Here is a 22,797-nt window from a genome sequence, read left to right as displayed (position 1 = left end):
CAGCAAGTGTATAACTTTCTTCTCCCACTCTTCCTTTGTACAACACAAAAGAAAAGCTAGAATTCATAAAACAGATCACTCACAGATCATCAGCCTTACCTGCCCATTGCCCAACATTCAGCAGTGGAAACTGCAATTCAGTAATAACTGGTGTTAACACTCGTAGTGAGCCATGGTTAATTTTCCAAGCTGTGTAAGACAGTCACACATTTAACAGAATTTAGTCCATTGATTATTTCTACAATTACCCTTTAAATCCTGTCTGCCTGTGTGTAATATGTATATTCTATTAGGATATACATTTCGGATCTCATTTCCAATTTGTTGGTGTTTGCGTATGCTTCCTTCCTATCCATCCATGGCTTAACTGTTTTAGATTGCTTAAGGTTAAATTAGAAGGTTGTAGTCCATTTCATCGGTCTCAAACGAGCTTACTGCAACATTATTGTTGAAATCTGGTCTCAGGTCATACACATCTATGGTCCATTTCTGCCTAAGGTACGTTACACCTTAACCGTTTCAATGTTGTTCAAGAATCAAACCACAGTGTTGTTCACCTATGGCCCTGAATGACATGGCACCTTGGCCTGTGACCTGTGAGAATCCTGAAGTCAACAAAAAAAGGCATTCTTCAAATTCCTGCAAGTGTTCCTCAGGTAGTTGTGCTGCCTCAGCAGTGGCACCCACCTTCAGGAAAATCCTGCCTGGACTTGTTAAAAACTTTAATTCTTGTTAATTTTTAAACTCTGGCACACTGTAATAATGATTTTCCCTTTTATCATACATTTTATATTTATGCACACATTTTTTGGAGATTTTCTTAAATATGATATACATTATATCATTATTAAACAAAAGACTTTTCAGTGAACAAATGACTTTGCTTCCTTCCTTACCTGTGCCCTCTTCTCCATATGCAAGGTGCGGTGGGATAGTAATCTTTCTCCGTTCACCTATGCAGAGATCCAGCAGGCCTTCATCCATCCCAGCGATAACATATCCCTTTCCAATATACGTATCATAGGTGCGGTTCCTTGAGTGGCTAAAATGAAAGGCAATTTTACATTTGGATAACAACGTGGCTGAACAGCAAATCATGCTCCATGGCTTATCTGCGGAAAGACAGTTTACCAAGGAACTCATCATGGTGCTTTATGCAGCAGGATGACTCAACCCAAACAGATAGAGAAGCAGCCCATCTGAGGATAAGCTAAACAAAGACAACACTCCTCCCACCTGCAAGGGATCATCTCACTTCTGTAGCACTGCCTTGAATACACTGTGAACCCAAAGTCTTTACCTGGAGTCAAAAAAAGTTCCATCCTGTAATGTCCCATTGTAGTGGTAACGCACAAAATCTCCAGCCTTGCTCCTCCGTTTGCAGGATTCAGGGACATAGACCTTTTCCACAGCAATGCTGTCTTTGGGATTATGAAAGTCGATTAAATTTACATCAAAAACCAAAGAGGCTTGACCAGGAATATCGCTGCCTAAGGATAGAGGGAAAGACAATGTAAGGCAGTGGTTTCCAAATCTTGTCCCGGAGAACTCTGAGGCTGAAGGTTTTTCTTTTAACCAGATCCACAATCAAAGAGTCATTTTCCCTATAACTGATCTCATTGTTTAATTAGCTGGTCTTTTTTTCTTCTTTTCCTTTTTGCACTTTGAAAAGAGCATTTGTGTGAGATTTACACTCATACAAAATATATATACTTTTGCCTTGGATTTAAAATCTTAACTCTCTTTTGTCATTTTTTATGGATTCCTTTTTTCTCTGGATTTTGTTTCCTTAATTGAATCCTAATAATGACAATTAATGACTAGTGGATAAACACAGGGGCAAATGACTCGAACACTGAAAGGCTGTGGTTAAATAACCAGAACACCTGGAAAAGCAGAATGAAAATCATAATCATGGATGATAAAAATTTATAAAACCAAAATTAAATAAAAAATGGTTTTATCTCCATGTAATGCATATACAGTATAACTCCAACATTCCAATAAAATTTAGCAATTTCTAATATCAAGCCTTTCATCATTCTTTGCCATTTGCCCTGGTGTCGACTATGTCTATTGTTAATTGTCATTGTCATATGCCACAGAAAAAAGTGAATTAATTAATGACAAAATAGTGTAAAAACTTAAAGCTATGACAAAATACACTCTTTCCTATATGCAGATATCAGAAGAAAAGAAAGAACAACTAATTAAACTACAAGCTCAATAACTGGTAAAATTACTCACTGATTGTGAAAATGGTTGGAACAAACACCTGTAGCCACTGGGATCCCAGGGACTAAAATTGGAAACCATTGATGGAAGGAGGTAAGGAGAAGAAATAATGTTTAGTCAAGGACTACTACTTTAGCACAATGAAAAGTGCATTTCAGCTTTAAACTTCATCCCTACAGAGATATACAGAAAACAGACAACTGCTCAAGTGGCAACAAAAGTGCAAAGAACCACATACAAAATCATTTTGAGTTTTCAGGAAAATAGCAGCATCATTGGCTTGCATTTAGCAAAAATAATGTGTATTATCTGAATAATTGAAAATGGTCTATTTTTATGGTTATGTTCATTTCATTAGTGCAAAGGCTTTGCTTAGAATTCATCACTCAGCTCTGTTTTCAGAATGCTCTGGAGCTTCAGGGCCATATGAGACTAAAGCATTACATTAGTAACTGAGAGTGGCACCAAGATTATTCTTACCATCTCCATTCTCCCCATATCCCAGCGAAGGTGGCATTGTGATGATACGTTTCTCTCCCACGCACATTCCCAGCAGCCCCTGGTCCATGCCTGCGATCAGCCAGCCAATTCCCACATATGTGTCATAGGTGCGCATGCGATTATGGCTACAAGTAAAAATGGAGTATAAAATGTATTGGAAAAAGTAGTGGAGATTGGGCTAAACAGTCTGTAAAATAATTCAAATTCTCTAACTACATGCTAAACAGAGCTGATGGAAGTACTACAGATGTATCATACAATTCAGACCTCTAAAGTTCATGTAGCCATAGAGTCACATGCAAACATGAGTAAGACTGCAGCTCATACCTGGAGTCAAAGAGAGTGCCATCCAGCAGGGTACCATTGTAATGGTAACGGACAAAGTCAGAGACCTGGACTGTGCGAGTACAACCCTCGGGCAAGTAGTATGTCTTGATTTGTACTTTGTCTTCTGGGTTCCAGATGTCAAGGAGGAGAACATCAAAATGTAGAATAGAATTTGGTGGGATCACATCACCTGTAGCAAATACCAATAGATGAATTCACTCAAGGGGTGTTGGAAAACAAAACAAGTCGATATACCAGGCTCGGGGCTCAGAGTTGACATCTTGTAGTTATGGGAATAATAGCCGTTAACTCTTTCAGACCTAGCACCCAAGACAATGTATGAAGCATAAAACATTTTTTGTATCTGTCTTGAAAACCAGAGCCCATTAAGGGTATTAGCACAATAATTAAATACTCAGAATCTATAGCTGCTTTTTGTAACACTATTCTACCATAAAGAATGAGGCCAATAATTTCATCACTCAAAACAGTTCATTCTTCTTTTGTAATAATTTCCTGGGTCATTTCATTAATTTAATGTAATGCAAAACTGTTATATGGTTTATATGGTCAACCAAGAGTTTCGTTCATTATGTTATGGCAGAACTTAAAATAATTGCAGCTGGTGTGCAACTTTACGAGTAATGAATGATGAATATCTGTTTTTAATGTCTTCTTAAATAATTCATTTCACTTTATAATGAACAAATATACATGGTGTAATTCATGAAATCTCCCAAGGAACAAAGAAATGATTACACTACCAATTAACAAGTTGATTAGAACAGAAAAAAGCACAGTTATACCCAAGATTCATGAAACATTTTTTGATGAAATGCCATTTTATGATTCACTAAATTATTTAGAAGTTATAAACTAACAACATATAATGTAGCACAGCTTTCACTCTTGAGTAGCAATGAATGTACACATGAACAGGAATTAGGAAAGTGACATGGTCAGGGTCATGCAGAAAAATGTTTCAAAAATATAAACTAAATGGGAGTGTAGTAGTGTACTTGTAATAAAGAGGAAATACACTAGAAAACACTTTTTACAGTTTCTGATTATTCTGTTTATTGGCAAGCAATCCAATGAGACATTGTCAGGTGAAAAATTATTTATATAACAATTTAGAAATGTTTACAGCTGTTGAGAGCTAATTTCTCATGGAATTGAGAAAAATATCCTCATTTATATGCCCTAAGTATAATAAAGAAAAATAGGAGAATATTTTTCTTGGTCTAATGAAAAAAGAACATGAGCATTAAACAGAAAGAGAAATTAATGGATTCTTGTTGAACTTAGTAGACATATGTGCCTAATGGTGGGCAACCCCCACCACGAAAAGTGCTCTTCAAAGTTACATCAGATGATTAGTTAGGAGACCCGGGTTTGCTTCCTGGGTCCTCCCTGCGTGGAGTTTGCATGTTTTCCCCGTGTCTGCGTGGGTTTCCTCCGGGTACTCCGGTTTCCTCCCACAGTCCAAAGACATGCAGGTTAGGTCAATTGGCGATTCTAAATTGGCCCTAGTGTGTGCTTGGTGTGTTTGTGTGTGTGTCCTGCGGTGGGTTGGCGCCCTGCCCGGGATTGGTTCCCTGCCTTGCGCCCTGTGTTGGCTAGGATTGGCTCTAGCAGACCCCCGTGACCCTATGTTTGGATTCAGCGGGTTGGAAAATGGATGGATGGATGGATTGGAGGAGGCCAGTACTAAATTCCAAAAATGTCTTCTCTCGTAGTCGTATCACAAGCAGTTACTATATTTTACTATTTTATAAAGCATCCATCATAGGATACTTTACATACTGTAGCTAGAAGATAATTCAAATTAAAAAGGTAAAATATGGGGCACAAACTGGCCAGTGCTACTTTCTGTGTGGAGTTTGCACATTCCCATATCTATTTGAGTTTTTAGATGTGACAGGAAAACTAGAGTAACCAAAGAAAAACTCGCACAGACATGGGAAAATGTGCAAGCTCTCTATAGACAGCAGCCAGGCTGGAATCCAAACCCAGTTTCTTGCATCTGTGAGGCAAAGGCTGTTTAAAGAAGTGTCAATGAGGAATCTAAAGCAACAGTTTAAGTAGAACTGTCCTTCATTTTCACTGGACACTCCTGAAGTACACATAATTTGCCATATAATCAGGGTTACTTTAAGATGTTATTTAATTTGAGTACTAAATATAACTGTGTTGTGAGAGAATGTTAAATGCTAATAGAGACAGGCCCATGAATCTGCTCCCACAAATCATATTTAGGAGAAAATAGACTTTTTGCAAGAACATTTAGAATGACTGATGCTTGTATTGCATTGATTACAATGATTCAGTTACTGCCCAAAAAGCTATAAAAGGGGTCCTTCCTCCGCTCTCTGTTCAAATTTTTGCTCTCTTCTAAAATCCTTTGAGACCCACATTCTGCTTCACCTGTTCTCTCAAGGCATTGAAATAAATAAAATAATAATAATTCATTACATTTATATAGTGCTTTTTCTTGCTACTCAAAGTTACACAGTGAGTGGGGAGCCACTTCAACCACCACCAATGTGCAGCATCCACCTAGATGATGCAACTGCAGCCATTTTACACCAGTACACTCACCACACACTAACTGTTAGGTGGTGAAGGGGTGAGAGATAGATAGCCATTCAGAGACAGGGGATGATTAGGGGGCAGGAATGACCAGGCCATGGTGGACAATTTAGCCAGGACTTCGGGATACACCCTACGTTTTACAAAGAATGTTCAGGGATCTTTAGTGACCACAGAGAATCAGGACCTCGGTTTTATGTTTCATCCGAAGGACAGCGCCATTGTTACAGCACAGTGTCCCCATCTCTGCATTGGGATCCACATTCACACTACTGGGTAAGTGCTACATGCTGGCCTCCCCAACACCTCTTCCTGCAGCAATCCAAGATTTGTCCTGGTTGGTTTCCCATCCAAGTACTGGCTGGGCCCAAACATGCTTAGCTTTAGGTGGATCACCTCTTATGAAGTACATGTTGTATCTCCTTCTACAGTAAAATGGGATTCTGTGCAAAATATAAATAAAAACAGAATGTGATGATTTGCAAATCATGAAAACACAACATTTTTAATTTTGATGTACTTTATTAATCCCCAAGGGGAAATTGCTTTTTAATAGAACATAGTACAAAGAAAACATATCAAATGTTGAAACAGAAATGTCTTCTCTCCTAGTCGTATCACAAGCAGTTACTATATTTTACTATTTTATAAAGCATCCATCATAGGATACTTTACATACTGTAGCTAGAAGATAATTCAAATTAAAAAGGTAAAATATGGGGCACAAACTGGCCAGTGCTACTTTTTTTTGAAAAATACATGCTTATTTTTAATTTGACACCTGCAACACGTTTCAAAAAAGTTGGGATAGGGGCATGTTTACCACTGTGTTGCACCACCTCTGCAACACTATAAACGTCTGGAAACTGAGGAGATCAACTGCTGTAGTTTTGCTCAGTTTTGCCTGAAACAGGATTTCAGCAGCTCAGTAGTTTGGCGGATCTTTTGTTGTATTTTTCAGTTCAAAATAACCCAAATATTTTCAATTGGTGACAGTTTTGGACTACAGGTAGACCAGTTTAGCACCCAGACTCATTTACTATGAAGCCACAGTATGAAGCCACACTGTTGTAATATGTGCAGAATGATGAAAGCAGTGAAGAATCACTAATTTGTTTTTACATTTGGATGATGTTCTTGGAAAATAAATAAATAAGTATTACAAAGATTTGATGTTTGGGTGGCGCAGTGGGTAGCGCTGCTGCCTCACAGTTAGGAGACCTGGGTTCGCTTCCTGGGTCCGCCCTGTGTGGAGTTTGCATGTGGTACTCCGGTTTCTTCCCACAGTCCAAAGACATGCAGGTCAGGTGCATTGGCGATTCTAAATTGTCCCTAGAGTGAGGGTGTGTGTGTGCGCATGTGCTTTGTGGTGGGCTGGCGCCCTGCCCAGGGTTTGTTTCCTGCCTTGCGCCTTGTGTTGGCTGGGATTGGCTCCAGCAGACCCCGTGACCCTGTAGGTAGGATATAGTGGGTTGGATAATTGGTGGATGGATTTGATGTTTGGAATGAAAGCACTAACAACCCATAGAATTAAATATCCACTTTCATTAATAACAACTACAGTGGAACTTCGGTTCACAACCATAATTCGTTCCAAACCTCTGGTCGTAAACCGAAGCAATTTCCCCCATAGGATTGTATGTAAATACAATTAATCCGTTCCAGACCGTACGAACTGTATGTAAATATATTTTTTTAAAGATTTTTAAGCACAAATATAGTTAATTACACCATAGAATGCACAGTGTAATAGTAAACTACTGTAAAAACATTGAATAACACTGACACAAACACCCAGGCTCCCTGCTCAGCTGCACACGCAGGCGCTCTCTCTCTCTCTCTCAGCAGCACGTGAGCCCCCCCCACTTCTCTCTGTAACATTGCAGCAGTTTGCACTATAGCCTTACAATCCAATCGCTGTATAAACACTTTTTAAATGAGTTTTAAGCACAGGGGGAAAAAAAGGAACATTTGAACAAATCCGAACTTTATTTAAAAGCCAACCAAGTTCACGCTAATATCATTACAACCTGATCGCTGTAAACACACTTTTTAAATGAGTTTTAAGCACAGGGGGAAAAAAAAGGAACATTTGAACAAATCCAAACTTTATTTAATGGCCAACCAAGAAAGTAACATTACAGGAGTTCACACCAATAGCATTACAACCTGATCGCTGTAAACACTCTTTTTAAATGAGTTTTAAGCACAGGGGGAAAAATGAACATTTGAAAATAGAGAAAAGTAACATTGCAACACTTCTCATAATTAAGTCTCAATAATTCTCACCACTCTTCACTTGCTTAGAAGCCATGGTTAACTGCAAAAGCACACGAAATACTGTAGAGCACAAAGAGTTCACAGGTAAAGCACGCACGTCTGACTGAGAACAATGAACAGGGAGAGGCTGAACACGTGCTTAAATACAGTAATCGGTGCGTACGAACCGGAAGGGAAATGAAACAGAGTACAAACACTTCACAGCGAAAGCACGCACACACGGAAAACAATGCAACACATGCGGAAATCATCGGCGCGCACAAACCGAAAGGGAAACACTGTACTGGTTTCTAGTAAATAAATTGGTAGGAACAGAGAAGCCATACTTTTTACTATTAAGTAGATTTTTTCATCCTAAAAAGACTTCGTTAGGCATCTGTGAAACTGTTTCTACCTTGGAAAGCTGGATTATTTATCTCTTCAATCCTGTGTGTCTTACACCATTGCCACCAATCTTTCTAATGATTCCAATTTCAGTTTTCCCTATACTCACTCTTCTCCTCACTCACTACCTGTTTCTTTGTATCCCTATGATGCTGTTGTTGTCTTCTTATTCTTATTGCCATACATCAGCTCAGATCACTGTCAGGCAGTCATTTTCTAACCCGCTATATCCTAACACAGGGTCACAGGGTCTGCTGGAGCCAATCCCAGCCAACACAGGGCGCAAGGCAGGAACAAATCCCTGCCTTGTACATTGTACATTTCATTTTATTGCTGCCTTACAACATACATTTGTTGCAGAAATGCAACTTTTATTTGCATGGTGATGTTGTTTACAAAATCTGCATACTGGAAAATTTAACAATATCAATAAATAAATATATATACTTTTTAAAATTCTAAACTAGCTCTAATTAGAACAACTTTTGAAAAGTTACAGTAGCTTATTCAACAAAATCCTTCTTTATTTGTATGATTTTTCAAAGGGTTTATATAAGCAGCATCACTTGCCAAGTGACAGTCATTCCAGATATGTGCAAATCTCTGTTCTTTTCACTAATGTCTCATAGTCTATAAAGAAAATAAATCTAATTATCCAGAATACTACCACCATATCTCCTCTTTATTATATTTTTCACTGGTTCTCAACATCAGTCTAATGATCCTGTTACAATAGCCTATACTTCATTAATTTTTCTGGGGTTTACTTTCTGTTTTCTCTTGCAATAAGTTTTAAGATTTATTTTATTTTTTTATTATGCTTAGTAATTACTGCTGCACTATTTTGTTTTTCTAATGGGTGCCATCATTTTGTAGTTTTGTTGCCATGATGCAACAACCAATTTTTAGGGGGGGTGTCCCAGAACTCACTTTGTGTAATGTCATCACCAAGACATTATTTAAACTAATGTCATGTAGTCTGCATTGTCCAAGATTGCGGAATAAGTGAAAACTAGAAGGTCTCTTTTGTTCCTGGTTATGTGGTTTTCAAAATCTTAAGCTATGTTTCTTTGGCTTTGAATCTGGTTTAGAAATTTAACATTTGGCAATCAGTAGTAACATTAAGTAATTGATTTCATTGTTTAATTAATTGGCTTTTGTTTACTCATATTCCACATTTTGAAAGACAGCATATTAAGATATTTATAGAAAATTCAAAAAGAAGTATATTTTTGCTATATTTTAAATGTCTGTTCCGGTCCGTTTTATCAATTAGAAGCCAATTACTGCTTCTTAAGTAGTTGGCTAAAGCAACATTTTACTTAAGTCGCTTGTTAAGATTTACAAACCTTACTTGCTTTTTCTAGGTCTCAAACAATTAAATTCTGCGTTTTAGCCATTTAGCCAGCTACCCATTAACAATTAAATGTAAAAGACAAAGGGACAAACAGCTCATCATCTAACTTGGTCTCATTTACATGTATGTGTAAATTATGAAGTATCTGTTTTAAAATGTGAAGAACTGATAATTATTAATCTATACTGAGACACAAATCATATCCCCAGACAGCAAACATCTACAATAAAAGAATGGCCTGAAATGAGACAATAAACATGCTAAAGCCGATGTCACATTACGCAAATTGTTGACTACAATTTCTGACCCTGTTGCCAGACCACTTCAGTTTTAAATGACTGAAAATTGCTTTGTCTTGTCACATTTAGAAATTGCATGCCAACCATCCAGCACAATCCTTCACGCTCCCTTTTCTGACAGTCAATAGTGTGCTGCCTGACAGAGTAAGCACTAGATTAACAGGTACGGTGAGTTTAGCCCAAAGTCCCGGGCCTTTTTTTTTTTCATTTTTACATTCCATCATGGTACCTAAAACACAAGACACCAGGCAGATGAGCTTCTCTTAGGCTTTTGAGGTCCGAAACATGTTCCTTATTTCTCATTGCTGCATCATATGCCTCATACTTTTGAATAAGCATTCATGGGTTATCAGCTCTCATGCACACAGAGCCCACGCATACGACTAAAGACAAAATTAAACTTGATTGATTTTATCAGACCAAGTCCCAGACCATTTGGAGTGAGTCACTGGGTAGGTGACATTATTTGACTGGCTTCACAGCAGCATGATGCCAACAAATGAATGCTATGAATGAAAATCACTGGAAGAACCACAAAAAGTGACATAGCCTTAACAAGCCATAATTGTAGATAACAAGTTCAGTTATTGGCATGGATCACCATCTAATTGAGTAACTGAGTTAGAACAAAAACACACAGCCACTGCAGCACTCCAGGATGTGAACTTTTAACTGCTTTATAACCATGCAGTTTTCTTTTTTAATTTGCTTCTTTTTATTTCTCTGTGAGAAATTAACTGACAAAGTGTGGACCACACACAGGCACAAAAAACATTTCATACTAAACAGGAACAGTTACTTTAATTCGGTGTTCACTTGAGTCCTTATTAGTAAGCAACAACTTAAATAACTATCCATTGTGAACAGTAGGGGGCATTGCAGCACCCCAAACAACAAAACACAAGTCCCAGGTTCAAACTGTGGTATAGCGGGTCTGCGGCTTCAAAAAAAAGGGCCAGGTTTTAATCCGTATAGCCGTGTCGTTCTCTGAGGGCGCAATTGCGTGACCGTGGGGAGTTAATGAGGTAGTTGAAGCGAGTCGCACCTGCACGTGTGGGTGCGATCGTTCTCAATTGCTTCATTGGCTTCCTGCAGCATGTGATTAAGGCGCTGCGCCCACGGAGGCACGGGGAGATGTATATATATGGGTTGACACCAGGAGATAAATGGATGTCGAGAAACTGGGGGAGATAAGATAGGGGGATCGAGAAATCGAGATAGTTGGATAGATGGATCGAAAAAGAAAGCAGGAGGTTAAAGGACATGAATGCCGGTTTTGGAAGTACGATCTGGCCACCTGGAAGGAGGAGACAGCACGAGCTGGGGCCTCACGAAGAAGCGTTTGTTGGTAGCACTCTAGGAGCTAGTTTGCCCCACTGAATGTTCAGTTGGAGTGGGGTGAGCAAGGCAGGTGTCCTCCCAAGGGTTCTGAGGAGTGACAACGTGAGCGTGAAGGATGAAGGGAGGACAGCCGACCTCGGACGGTCTGGTAGTGAATCCGTAAGGAAGCCAAGACGGAGGTCGGCTGAAATGAGCTCGTGGCTGTTGGGTCTCTGCCGGCTGCGGGAGCAATGGGTGAGCCGGGGAGGTGGGCTGTGATCGTAATAAGAGAGACTGCAGTTTAACCTCGGATTTTAAATGGATTTATTTATTGATGTTTTTATCCCCACCAAACACTTGGTTTTTATGGTTTTATTTATTGGAACTGTGGAGCACTGCACTAACTGTTTTTGTTGGTTTTAAAATAAAAGCACTTTTGCACTATCCCCTGGCTTCATTAGAGAATTGTCCTCATATGTCAGCTCATCTCGATGACATTACCGACGGTGTCGGGTTCAGGGCTCCCGAACGCAAGATGGGAGCATGGAGTGGACCTGCATCTTCACACAAACAAGTGATGTATTGTGCACAAATACCTTTCACAGCCTTCTTCAAAAGGTAGCACAAGCACAATTATCAGCAAAAGTCTTCTTCTCTGTCTCTTTCCTCTCCTTCACTCCTCCTTAGTTAGCTTCACCCTCCTCCTCCTCAACCCAACTCTGACTCAACTGAAGTGAGAAGGAGTCGTTTCCTCTATACCAGACTCGGGAGTACTTCCAAAGCAGCCACATTGCATCCAGGAAGCACTTCCAGGCCAGAAGGAACCTCTCCAAAAGGAGGAAACCTCCTCCCCACAGCTCTCTCTGGAGCCCCAGCAAGGTGCCTATTGGAACTCTAATCCCAGTGAACCTCTGCAGAAGTATATACAGGAGGCCCACCAGAGAGCTGCCATACCTGTCAGACTGGGGGAGCACATGCCTCTGGTAGGCGATCTCCTTAAATCCTTACATTAAAAAGGAGTCCTGGACAGGTAAGTACCGTCCGTCCTGGTTAGGATGCCAGCCAAACTCTGTCATTTGTAACACCATTAATCCAATTTCTAACCTGATTAATCCAGTGCGCGTTTGCAGGGGCCACAGGGTATCAGTCCACTGCGGAACTCATTCACACACACTCACACTTCCTTGTACTGGGCAAGCTTAGAGTTGCTAAGTAATCTACCTCCTTAATGCATGCGAGAGGAAAACTCAGGCATACATCAGGAGCATGTGTGATGCAAAATATACACAAACAGTGTCTAAGCTGAGATTAATATCAAGGATTCTGGGCATGTGAATCAGCAGAAGTAACAATGTTATAAGAGTATGATGTGAGTGGGAGTGCTGATGCTAAGTGTGCCACGGAATAAAAGCTTGCCCCATTCACAGGTCACTCCTACTCAATGTTGCCAGTATGATCTACAATTTTCCACAATGCTAAGCTGAATAAAACAGATTCATGTTAGGTAACCACTGAAGACTATGTACAACTAAAACCTTCAGTACTATATAGTTACTATACTGATGCCAATTCACTGACACCTACTTTGTAAATTGTACTGAAAATAAACACTAATTTAACTACAAATAAACGTACAATATGTTAAGATGGATAACTAACTCCTTCCATGTATGTACACTATACCAGTAAATACTTCAGTTAAGTATCCATCCATCCATCCATTGTCTCCCGCTTATCCGAGGTCGGGTCGCGGGGGGCAGCAGCTTGAGCAGAGATGCCCAGACTTCCCTCTCCCCGGCCACTTCTTCTAGCTCTTCCGGGAGAATCCCAAGGCGTTCCCAGGCCAGTCGAGAGACATAGTCCCTCCAGCGTGTCCTGGGTCTTCCCCGGGGCCTCCTCCCGGTTGGACGTGCCCGGAACACCTCACCAGGGAGGCGTCCAGGAGGCATCCTGATCAGATGCCCGAGCCACCTCATCTGACTCCTCTCGATGCGGAGGAGCAGCGGCTCTACTCTGAGCCCCTCCCGGATGACTGAGCTTCTCACCCTATCTTTAAGGGAAAGCCCAGACACCCTGCGGAGGAAACTCATTTCAGCCGCTTGTATTCGCGATCTCGTTCTTTCGGTCACTACCCATAGCTCATGACCATAGGTGAGGGTAGGAACATAGATCGACTGGTAAATTGAGAGCTTCGCCTTGCGGCTCAGCTCCTTTTTCACCACGACAGACCGATGCAACGCCCGCATTACTGCGGATGCCGCACCGATCCGCCTGTCGATCTCACGCTCCATTCTTCCCTCACTCGTGAACAAGACCCAGAGATACTTGAACTCCTCCACTTGGGGCAGGATCTCGCTACCAACCCTGAGAGGGCACTCCACCCTTTTCCGGTTGAGGACCATGGTCTCGGATTTGGAGGTGCTGATTCTCATCCCAGCCGCTTCACACTCGGCTGCGAACCGATCCAGAGAGAGCTGAAGATCACGGCCTGATGAAGCAAACAGGACAACATCATCTGCAAAAAGCAGTGACCCAATCCTGAGCCCACCAAACCGGACCCCCTCAACACCCTGGCTGCGCCTAGAAATTCTGTCCATAAAAGTTATGAACAGAATCGGTGACAAAGGGCAGCCCTGGCGGAGTCCAACTCTCACTGGAAACGGGTTCGACTTACTGCCGGCAATGCAGACCAAGCTCTGGCACTGATCGTACAGGGACTGAACAGCCCTTATCAGGGGGGCCGGTACCCCATACTCTCGGAGTACCCCCCACAGGATTCCCCGAGGGACACGGTCGAATGCCTTTTCTAAGTCCACAAAACACATGTAGACTGGTTGGGCAAACTCCCATGCACCCTCCAGGACCCTGCTAAGGGTATAGAGCTGGTCCACTGTTCCGCGACCAGGACGAAAAACCACACTGTTCCTCCTGAATCCGAGGCTCGACTATCCGACGGACCCTCCTCTCCAGGACCCCTGAATAGACTTTTCCAGGGAGGCTGAGGAGTGTGATCCCTCTGTAGTTGGAACACACCCTCCGATCCCCCTTCTTAAAGAGGGGGGACCACCACCCCGGTCTGCCAATCCAGAGGCACTGTCCCTGATGTCCATGCGATGTTGCAGAGGCGTGTCAGCCAAGACAGTCCTACAACATCCAGAGCCTTGAGGAACTCCGGGCGTATCTCATCCACCCCCGGGGCCCTGCCACCAAGGAGTTTTTTTGACCACCTCGGTGACCTCAGTCCCAGAGATGGGGGAGCCCACCTCTGAGTCCCCAGGCTCTGCTTCCTCATTGGAAGGCATGTTAATGGGATTGAGGAGGTCTTCGAAGTATTCCCCCCACCGACCCACAACGTCCCGAGTCGAGGTCAGCAGCGCACCATCCCCACCATATACAGTGTTGACACTGCACTGCTTCCCCTTCCTGAGACGCCGGATGGTGGACCAGAATCTCCTCGAAGCCGTCCGAAGTCATTCTCCATGGCCTCCCCAAACTCCTCCCACGCCCGAGTTTTTGCCTCAGCAACCACCAAAGCCGCATTCCGCTTGGCCTGCCGGTAACCTATCAGCTGCCTCCGGGGTCCCACAGGACAAAAGGGTCCTGTAGGACTCCTTCTTCAGCTTGACGGCATCCTTCACCGCCGGTGTCCACCAGCGGGTTCGGGGATTGCCGCCACGACAGGCACCGACCACCTTACAGCCACAGCTCCGGTCAGCTGCCTCAACAATAGAGGCACGGAACATGGCCCATTCGGACTCAATGTCCCCCACCTCCCTCGGGATGTGGTCGAAGTTCTGCCGGAGGTGGGAGTTGAAGCTACTTCTGACAGGGGGCTCTGCCAAACGTTCCCAGCAGACCCTCACAACACGTTTGGGCCTACCACGCCTGACCGGCATCCTCCCCCACCATCGAAGCCAACTCACCACCAGGTGGTGATCAGTTGACAGCTCCGCCCCTCTCTTCACCCGAGTGTCCAAGACATGTGGCCGCAAGTCCGACGACACGACCACAAAGTCGATCATCGAACTGAGGCCTAGGGTGTCCTGGTGCCGAGTGCACATATGAACACCCCCTATGCTTGAACATGGTGTTCGTTATGGACAATCCGTGACGAGCACAGAAGTCCAATAACAAAACACCCGCTCGGGTTCAGATCAGGGGGGCCATTCCCCCCAATCACGCCCTTCCAGGTCTCACTGTCATTGCCCACGTGAGCATTGAAGTCTCCCAGCAGAACGAGGGAGTCCCCAGAAGGTATGCCCTCTAGCACCCCCTCCAGGGACTCCAAAAAGGGTGGGTACTCCGAACTGCTGTTCGGTGCATACGCACAAACAACAGTTAGGACCCGTCCCCCCACCCGAAGGCGAAGGGAGGCTACCCTCTCGTCCACCGGGGTAAACCCCAATGTACAGGCTCCAAGTTGGGGGGCAATAAGTATACCCACACCTGCTCGGCGCCTCTCACCGGGGGGCAACTCCAGAGTGGTAGAGAGTCCAGCCCCTCTCAAGGAGATTGGTTCCAGAGTCCAAGCTGTGCGTCGAGGTGAGTCCGACTATATCTAGCCGGAACCTCTCAACTTCGCGCACTAGCTCAGGCTCCTTCCCCTTCAGAGAGGTGACATTCCACGTCCCAAGAGCCAGTTTCTGTAGCCGAGGATCGGACCGCCAAGGTCCCCGCCTTCGGCCACCACCCAACTCACACTGCACCCGACCTCCTTGGCCCCTCCCATAGGTGGTGAGCCCATGGGAAGGGGGACCCACGTTGCCTCTTCGGGCTGTGCCCGGCCGAGCCCCATGGGTGCAGGCCCGGCCACCAGGCGCTCGCCATCGAGCCCCACCTCCAGGCCTGGCTCCAGAGGGGGGGCCCCGGTGACCCGCGTCCGGGCAAGGGAAAACGCCGTCCAAAATGGTTTTTCTTCATAGGAGGTTTGTTTAACCGCTCTTTGTCTCATCCCTCACCTAGGACCAGTTTGCCTTGGGTGGCCCTACCAGGGGCATAAAGCCCCGGACAACAGAGCTCCTAGGATCATTGGGACACGCAAACCCCTCCACCACGATAAGGTGACGGTTAAAGGAGGGGTCAGTTAAGTACATGTGTGAAAAAGGGTGAGAAGTAATATATGGTGGCACAGTGATAGAGCTTCTGCCTCGCAAAAAGGAGGCCGGGGTTCACATCCAGGTGTTCCGATTTCCTCCCACAGTTCAAAAACATACAGGCCAGGTTGAGTGGCAAAATCTAAATTGGCACTAGGGATTGTTCCTTTCTTGTGCCATATACATGCTTAGAATGGCTACAGCTTCCCCGCAATCCTGTTCAAGATAGAGCAAGTTTAGAAAATGGATGGATGGATGAAAGACCTAGTGTAAATTCCCACTGTTGGCGAATACACAGCAGCAGAATCTTCAGATAAATCACGCAAAGTGTCACTTACATCCTCACATACACCCACTGATACTTAATGTTAGCGAATTAATAATAAGAGAAACAGCTATGGAGCTCTTGCTTCACAGTTGCTGCTTTTCTAAGGTGAGAGGGGAAATGTGCTTTGGCTTTAGTGAAGAATGGATAATAGGTGGCAAATATAGAAGAAACGGAGGTTCCTGCAGCTTTCTAAAATGGAACCTGAGAATCCAAATTGTACCTGAGAATTTTCTGAGTAGCATGTCTGAAAGATGGGCTTAAAACAAGCTGCAAATCTGTATTTTTCTCTGTTTAAACATATAGTATCACTTACCAAAACTTTCCATAACTTGTAGTAAATATATAGCAAAAGCACCGTTAAATATTTGACATTATTTGCTGATAAGTATCTTGCTTTAAGTTGATTATTTATTGGTAATGTAATCTACTCTTGATATTGGCAGGCTAATCAACTATAATAGTGTTTTAATAAAATACTCTTTTGGAAAGGTGGAGTAAGATTTGGGAATTTCTGGGTTCTAAACCCTTCTCTGCTAAGTTTAAAAAAAAACAGTCAAACTGCAGAATCGTATCAATTCATACTGAGATGGACAAGAGGATATCTGCCATTTTCACCTCTGCCTAACACATCAAGTGCTCCTCTGAAGCCATCAGTGAAATCATCATTTTCCTGCAATTAATACTGAAAAAGAAAACATGATCAGCAACAGAAAGGAAGCTTCAGCCCTAAATTATTTACCGATAGGACAGAATGGCTAGAGCTTAATTTCATTCCTGGATTGCACATGAGTTTTCCCTGTTTTTTCAATCCACTTAACAAAGACAGACAAATTAGATCATCTCTTATGAAATTGTCTTGTTGTGAGAGAGTTAATGTGAGTGCATGTTGCAGTAGACCTGGCCTCTCACCCAAGGTTGCTCCCCACCTTGCTGGGATTAACTCTAATTCTCTGAAACCTGCTTTTAGAAAAAGCAGGATCAGGAAATAAATGGAGGAATGTATGGTATCAGCTTTACGTCATGGAGACCAGCATGGCAGCAAGGTATGTCATTTCATTACAAATTCATATTTAACTCCAATAACTGAAATAATGAATTATAAACAAGGTTTAAAGTAATCTTGCAAACTCACTTACCATAATACTTTTCTAGTTAAACTTTAGGCAACAAGCTGCACAAATAGGATCTGGGGCTAGTGGTTAGGATGCAACAGAGAACCTGTTTGACATCAAAAATATCCTAAAATAGAATGACATCACTATTTAGTGACCCCTGCTAGTCAATGCTCTCAAATGCACTAGTATCTGAGTGGATGTTCCACTGAATATTATTGGTTATGTTTCACAATAAGTGATTTTATTAAATTGATTTCTGAGAAACCAAAATTGCATGCTTAGCATTTGTCGATTATAAACAATATCCACTAGTGGCAGTTTGTAATGCGAGGTGATGGGGTGCTGTTTCCATCCAAATATTTTAAAAACTCTTACTTAAATTAATTAGGTACTGTAATGTGAAACAATCATGAAATAAATTTGTTTATTTGCACAATGTACCCAGTGTCAGCTGTGAGGGATAGCCCACGTCCTTACATAGCCGGGACGCCCTTGGGATGGAAGGACCAGGGGAGAGAACGTGCAAAGTGCATTACCTCCCCCAGAGCTCTAGATGGCAGCCCCCCTGGGTTGCAGCGGTGCCTCAGACTGCCACAGAGGATCATGGGACATGGAGTTCTTCTGCGCAGCCCTGTTGGGTTTCGTGGGTGTCCCCAGTGGGTGCAGCAAGGACAGGGGAGCCATACTTCATGGGGCTCCAACCCCACCCAGAAATACTTTTGGACCACGTGTATGGAAGATCGGAAGTACTCCTAGGTGGGAAATAATTGGAGCTGCCTGCCTCACTGGGACGAGGCAGAGTCAGGAGGAAGGTGGACAATGCTTGCAAGGAGGAGTGGAGGAGGCAGTGACCGAGAGAGAAAGAGAGAGAGAAGACAAAGAGTTGATTTACTGTATTGTGCTTTATTGCTTGTACTTGTGGCTGTGGTGGGAAACACCAGGGGAAGAGTTTCCCATAATAAAATATTCTTTGTGCTTTTAATTTGTGTCCAGAGCCTGTTTGTGTTGGGTGTTTGGCACTGGTGTCCACACAGAACATGTCAACATCCATTAAAAACTGGTTCCGACTTGTATTTGTTTAATTTCTGTGTGAATACCTGTGTGAAGGGTGCCGGCCAAATTAAGTCCTTGATCTTTTGGCCAGTAGGTGACCTGAGGCTGCCCTTTAATTTGTTGCTGCCACATTTATGTCAATGTCAATGTCAATTTATTTATATGGAACATTTAAAACAACATAGGAATGCTGTGGCCAAAGTGTTGTACAATAATAGAATAAAAGAAAACAAACAAACAACATAAATAACAAATTGAAATAAAAATATATGAACATAAATAAAAATAAAATAAATAATAAACAGAAGTGATGTTATATAATCACAATGAGGAAACCATCAGTATTACTGAAGGTCACAGAATGCAAGTGAATAGAAATGAGTCTTTAATCTTGTTTTGAACAGTTCAATTGTAGACGACTCCTTTATATGATGAGGTAAAGAGTTCCACAGGCGAGGAGCAGCAGCTGCAAAAGCCCTGTCCCCCTTGGTATGAGGGACAACAAGAGACAACTGACCAGAAGATCTAAGCACTCTGGATGGCTGGTGTAAAACACACAGATCAGATAAATAGGCAGGAGCAAGCCCATGTAAAGATTTAAAAACTTGCAACAAAATTTTAAAATCAATTTGAAAACTGACAGGCAGCCAGTGTAAAGAAGCTAAAATAGGAGAAACAGAGTCATACTTTCTTGCCCCAACCAGAAAGCGAGCGGCTGTATTCTGGCCCAACTGTAACCTGTATATCAGGGATTTGCTAATCCCAGAATACAGCGAGTTGCAGTAATCAAGGCGAGAAAAAATAAAAGCATGAGTAGCTTTCTCAAGATCCCTAGAAGATAAAAAAGGCTTGATCTTACCTAACAGACGAAACTTGAAAAAGCAACTCTTGACTACAGAATTTACTTGTTTCTCAAAAGAGAGGTTACTGTCAAAGATTACACCAAGATTGCGGACTTGAGGTATGCAAAAGACAGAGAAAGAGCCGAGAAGCCCAATTTGGGCTTTAGCTGATGGACCCGCTATAAGCACCTCCATTTTATTTTGATTCAGAAATGGGCAGTGAATTAGTATTATTTTAGTTTTTTTTAATCTAATGTGACTGGACAATCGTTAACACACTATTTGAAGTTCACATTAAAGGTTCACAGTTCACACCTGCCATTAATGTAACTACAGACGAGCAACCGGGACTTTACGGAGATGGCAACTTCACTTAGAACTTCAGTAATCAAAGAAAATGTTGTTATTTCTTTAATGAAATACACCTTCATAAGTGGGCGGCACGGTGGCGCAGTGGGTAACGCTGCTGCCTCGCAGTTAGGAGACCCGGGTTCGCTTCCCGGGTCCTCCCTGCGTGGAGTTTGCATGTTCTCCCCGTGTCTGCGTGGGTTTCCTCCGGGCACTCCGGTTTCCTCCCACAGTCCAAAGACATGCAGGTTAGGTGGATTGGTGATTCTAAATTGGCCCTAGTGTGTGCTTGGTGTGTTTGTGTGTGTCCTGCGGTGGGTTGGCACCCTGCCCAGGATTGGTTCCCTGCCTTGTGCCCTGTGTTGGCTGGGAATGGCTCCAGCAGACCCCCCGTGACCCTGTGTTCGGATTCAGCGGGTTGGATAATGGATGGATGGACCTTCATAAGTCATACACTTGAAAAAAAAAAAAGAAAATAGAGGAGTTAGGACCGGACCAATCTGACTTATGAAACGGCAGCAGGCAAGTAATTGAGGACGAGCTTACATGCAGACTTTTTCTTGCACAGGCTCCGCAGGTAGTTGAAACTTTTCTGAGGAAGACAGGTCTACCTGGAGAAACTGATATAAAAGCAGCTCCGCAATCACCATGTTAGTGCATTTCAGATGTGTCTCCTGGCTGCTAGAGTCCATCTGCCCTATGTATGGTCACCAGCCAGCATCACAGGGCTGGCAGACAGTGAGCATACAAATTGCTTCCGAGGCAGAGATAGGCGAGAAGAGGGGCGAAAGTAGCATGGAGATGCCACCAAAGTGCTCACTGAGTGCTGTGTCTGCGAACGCTGATCTCCAAGCTCCTTTTTTACCAGCTTCTCCAGGAGTCAAGTTCACTTTACTAATTACATAAGGAGTACATAAAGTAGTTTGAAACTTTTTAATACAAATGAAGCCCAGCTCTGTCTGTTCATTAATTAATTGCTGAACTATGTCCAGTTGACATCTAAGAGGAAAATAAATAATGGAAAAGATAATTAAGAGTGACCTCAAGTGATGAGAGTCTCTGCACCCAGGAAGGACATGATATCCAGAGGCCAAATGCCTTTCATTATAGACAGAGCCCATCACTAAGTGCTGTTTATCTCATATAACTCCTCCACTTTATGAATACAGTCAGCATCATCAGCAATTCGTGTAGAGAGTTTCAGACTCACCATATCCTCGTTCACCATATGCCAACTTGGGAGGAATTTTCACAAGACGCCTCTCATTGACACACATATCCAGCAGAGCCTTGTCCATGCCTTCAATGAGCTGCTTCTTACCAACAAACACATTGTATGTGGAGCCCCTGTCATAGCTGTGCAGAAGGCAGAAAAATACACATATTAATAAATGCAAAGAAAATAACATAGCATGTGGTCTGTAAGCCACAATGCAAATACACACTTTGCTGCTCAATGAGGATGCCAGCACCTAGGAATTTAGATTAATTTATTAAAACCTGCCAGCACATTCTGTGCTGTTCATTCTGTAAATGTAGCACCATGGTTCCTCCTGTTCAGTGAACGTTCAGCCGGAGAGAATACTTAAAATCTGTGAAAAACATATGCGAGTTATAAGTGGTCGTCACTGAAGCACACCTCTTCTCACCATGAAAGCAGTCTGCAACATGCCACGCAAAAACTCAGAATTCCACAAATAAATTTGCCTGAACCGTCATGACTGAAGTGAGGGCATGATAGCCCTGACGCCAACACAGTGCCCCCTGCATCCAAAGGACTGTACTAACACCAGTAGGCCTGGAAAGACGCAATCACAGAACTAAGCCAATCTGTGAGGCAGACACTAACTTTCGCAGCTATTAGTGAATGCCCCTTGCCCGCTTAAACTGGTACAGCGCCGCCCGTCGGAAGCTTCTGCACCGTCTTCAGGCGCGGAAACTGTTACTTATCATGAACGTATACTCGCTCAAATACTTTCAGGCACTTTGCATGCAAGGAAGGGGAGGGAAGAAAGGAAAAGAGAATTTGTAGCCCCGGGCCGTGGAGAGCCGGACTACGGTATCACGACGCGCCCGAACCAAACTGCTAATCCCAGATCACCCCTGCCTATTTAACCACACTTCATGCCGAGTTCAATTCACTTCGATTCGATCCAGTGGAGTTCAGGACCGTCTTACCTGGAGTCGAACTTCTTTCCGTCCGGGAATGATCCCAGGTAATGGTACCTGACAAAGTCTCCGGATCTTACCGCCCTGTCACACGAGGGAGGAGTGAAGGTCTTCTCGATCACGATGTCATCTAACGGGACTGGTGGCGCATTACACGATACGACGGTGACCAGCAGCGCCTGGAGCAGCATCGTGCACAGTCTGTGCGCCATCACTTCTCTTCCTTTGCTTCACTTTGTCTCCAGATTCTACGTCCCGCTGTTCCTGAGCCTGCCTGTCCTCCTTCAACCCGCCCACCGGCCGGCCCTCTACTAGGGATGTGGACACGTGGAGCCCAGGCCCTCTACAACAGGGAACAGCTTGAGGCGTGGGGGCGGGGAAGCCGCCGAGACCCACAAAACATCAAAGGATGTGCCATCAACGTGGCACACCCGCCGCCCAGCACAGCCTCTGCTTCGGTATGTGTGTGCGTGTGTGAGAGTGTGTGTGCGCGCTCCGTCCTGCTGTGTATTGAACCAATGTAAGAAGGCAACGACCGAAAAAAAACGATAAAA

The 22,797-nt window shown here is 43.4% G+C and overlaps 1 protein-coding gene across 1 annotated transcript in view; it reads right to left on the bottom strand.

Annotated features, from left to right (window-relative positions):
- fkbp9 (FKBP prolyl isomerase 9) overlaps nucleotides 1-22,582 on the bottom strand; it is a 29,064-nt gene extending 6,482 nt beyond the window's left edge. The window contains exons 1-6 of the mRNA XM_028817533.2: nucleotides 22,253-22,582; nucleotides 21,285-21,430; nucleotides 3,064-3,253; nucleotides 2,716-2,861; nucleotides 1,301-1,490; nucleotides 897-1,042 (exon numbers count right to left, since the gene is read on the bottom strand). Of these exons, the coding sequence (XP_028673366.1) occupies nucleotides 897-1,042; nucleotides 1,301-1,490; nucleotides 2,716-2,861; nucleotides 3,064-3,253; nucleotides 21,285-21,430; nucleotides 22,253-22,455 (1,021 nt within the window). The 5' untranslated portion in view covers nucleotides 22,456-22,582. The remainder of the gene's footprint in view (nucleotides 1-896; nucleotides 1,043-1,300; nucleotides 1,491-2,715; nucleotides 2,862-3,063; nucleotides 3,254-21,284; nucleotides 21,431-22,252) is intronic.
- Between the last annotated feature and the right edge of the window lie 215 nt (nucleotides 22,583-22,797).

The sequence above is a fragment of the Erpetoichthys calabaricus genome, chromosome 13 (genome assembly GCF_900747795.2).
Source record: "Erpetoichthys calabaricus chromosome 13, fErpCal1.3, whole genome shotgun sequence".
NCBI lineage: Eukaryota > Metazoa > Chordata > Cladistia > Polypteriformes > Polypteridae > Erpetoichthys > Erpetoichthys calabaricus.
This window is presented reverse-complemented; position numbering and strand designations above follow the sequence as displayed.